This window comes from Microtus ochrogaster, chromosome 15 (genome assembly GCF_000317375.1).
Source record: "Microtus ochrogaster isolate Prairie Vole_2 chromosome 15, MicOch1.0, whole genome shotgun sequence".
In the NCBI taxonomy this organism is placed as follows: Eukaryota; Metazoa; Chordata; class Mammalia; order Rodentia; family Cricetidae; genus Microtus; species Microtus ochrogaster.
In genome coordinates, this window is record NC_022017.1 from 22,255,426 (window position 1) to 22,257,567 (window position 2,142).

Genomic DNA, 2,142 nt, shown 5'->3' on the forward strand with positions numbered 1-2,142 from the left:
ATATTACAACTCATAACAGTAACAAAATTAGTTACCAAGTAGCAACAGAATAGTTTTATAGTTGGGGTCCCCACAACGTGAGGACCTGTATTAAAGGGCTGTAGCATTAGGAAGGCTGAGAACCACGGCTCTAGAGAAGCTCTCATTCGTGGATATGCTAATCCTCCCTGGAAAAGCCAGGAAGGTCTCAGAACACTTGTACTTGGTCTATATATTAGCTTTCTTTGAGGCAACTCTAACTGGACAGGGTGTAGAGCTAGAGTATCTGCTCTCATAACCAACACCTGAACGTTTCCCCTAGGCACACCCTGGAAGTGAGCAAGATCCATCAGCACTTACTACTGCTCTGTCCCAGAAAACTCTACGTTTTGTGAGCTCTATACCATTTATGCCTCAAACCAAATGAGGTAGAGACTATCACTTACAAATGAAGTAAAGGCACAGAGAGGTCAAGAAACTTCCCCAAGGTCACACAGCATCTTGGTTGCAGTGCTGTGATTCAAACAATGGTCTAAAGAAGCATGGTGTCCACAGCTGCCTTCCAAACAATGGCCAACAACAAGTGCAGCAACCCCACAACACTGTCTGCTAACACAGTCTCCTTCAGTCTATAGTTTGATAGAACTCCATCATCCTTTGTCTTAGACTTACTGGGTTAACATGATCTGAACTCCAGAATTTTCTAGGATTACAGAAATAGTCGTCTTGCTCTGATGGGCTGTGGGCAGCCCTGACTCACACCCAGAACCGGGACAAAGCCATCTAATACCCTCACATGTGCAGGCCCCATTCTGGGGGACCAAACTTAGAAGAAATGTGTTTCTTGAAAGTTTTATGCTTTGTTTACTTCAGACATGAGCAAATGGACCTGGGACCCAACCCAGGCAGAAACAAGGTTGTCCACAAACTTCCTATGCTCAAGTCAGACTTCAATCTTAAATGATAGCAGATCTTCCAAAAAGCTTCCTGTGACCAAGCAATCTTGCGGCCCAATACAAGCTGCACTGAAATTCTGGGAAAGGCTCTAAAAGCCACACCAGCCGACACAGCACAGATCTGCCGCTGATGGTGTAGCTGGGTGTCAGACCTGGGCCTGCCTGGGAGTGGATCGCACGAGCCAAGAGCCAAACCATCTTGGCTTCAAAGTGGCCTCAAGATCTGCCACGGAGAGCAGAGTCGAGGGGTGCACGGGCCTGGCCTGCATAGACACAGATCTGCTTTTACTAGTTCCATGGGAACACATCCTGCCCCAGGAGCAGCCTTGCCCTTATCACCTCCTTAGCTGAGAAGAGGTGAAAGGGGACAGAAAACAGACAGGAAATCAGACAGCTCTCCAAACGGTACCTTTTCTGTGTGGTCACAACAACTGTAGTCTTTGCAGGCACTAACGTTTGGGGGCCTTTAGGCTTTTTCCAAGAGAACGGCTCACGCACAGCTATTAGCGCCTCCTCACCACTTACGACATTCACTTCAAGGTGTCGCCCAATGAGAAAGTTGGAGAAACACAGCAGAAGGAGCTCCTTGCAACGGCCAGGGTTTCTTAGAAGAAAAAAAAAAAGAAAGAAATTTAGTTTCCTTATGAATGAGGCAGATTCAGTCTGCTTTTCCTTCAGTATTTCAGGAAGTTGTAAAGCTAACAGCCATGCTGATTTCTTAGTAATTTTTTTACACAGTAATTTTACACAGAAAAGTTTACTTTATAAAACAAGAAATGTAGTATTTCCCAAGTGCAAAGGTCTATCATGACTAGGGAGCTGGGGCTCTGCATGTTATTCTTGGTTAGATTGAGAAGGCAGGAGAACTTGCTGATTTTGTCTCCATTTCCTGGGTGAGATTCTGAACCAAGTGAGAAGGAGAAGCAAGCTGAGCACAGGCATCACAGCTCTCCGACTAAGTGCAATGGAACGTCTGCCACGGTGGACTGTGAACCAAAGCAAACCGGATTTCCTTTAGGTTGCTTTCATTGGGACATTTTTATCGTAACAACAGGAAAAGAAGCTAATATAGAAAACTGGTGGTGAATGCGCAAAACTCAAGTCCAAATGGATTAAAGACCTAAATATCAGTCTGAACACACTGAACCTGATAGAAGAGAAAGTGGGAAGTACTCTACAACACATGGGCACAGGAGACCACTTCCTA

At 45.4% G+C, this 2,142-nt stretch overlaps 1 protein-coding gene across 1 annotated transcript in view; it reads right to left on the reverse strand.

The window, feature by feature from the left end:
* Positions 1–2,142, reverse strand: part of Mov10l1 (Mov10 like RISC complex RNA helicase 1) — an 82,837-nt gene that overhangs the window by 66,165 nt on the left and 14,530 nt on the right. Inside the window, exon 8 of the mRNA XM_013348818.2 lies at positions 1,345–1,539. Within this exon, the coding sequence (XP_013204272.1) occupies positions 1,345–1,539 (195 nt within the window). The remainder of the gene's footprint in view (positions 1–1,344; positions 1,540–2,142) is intronic.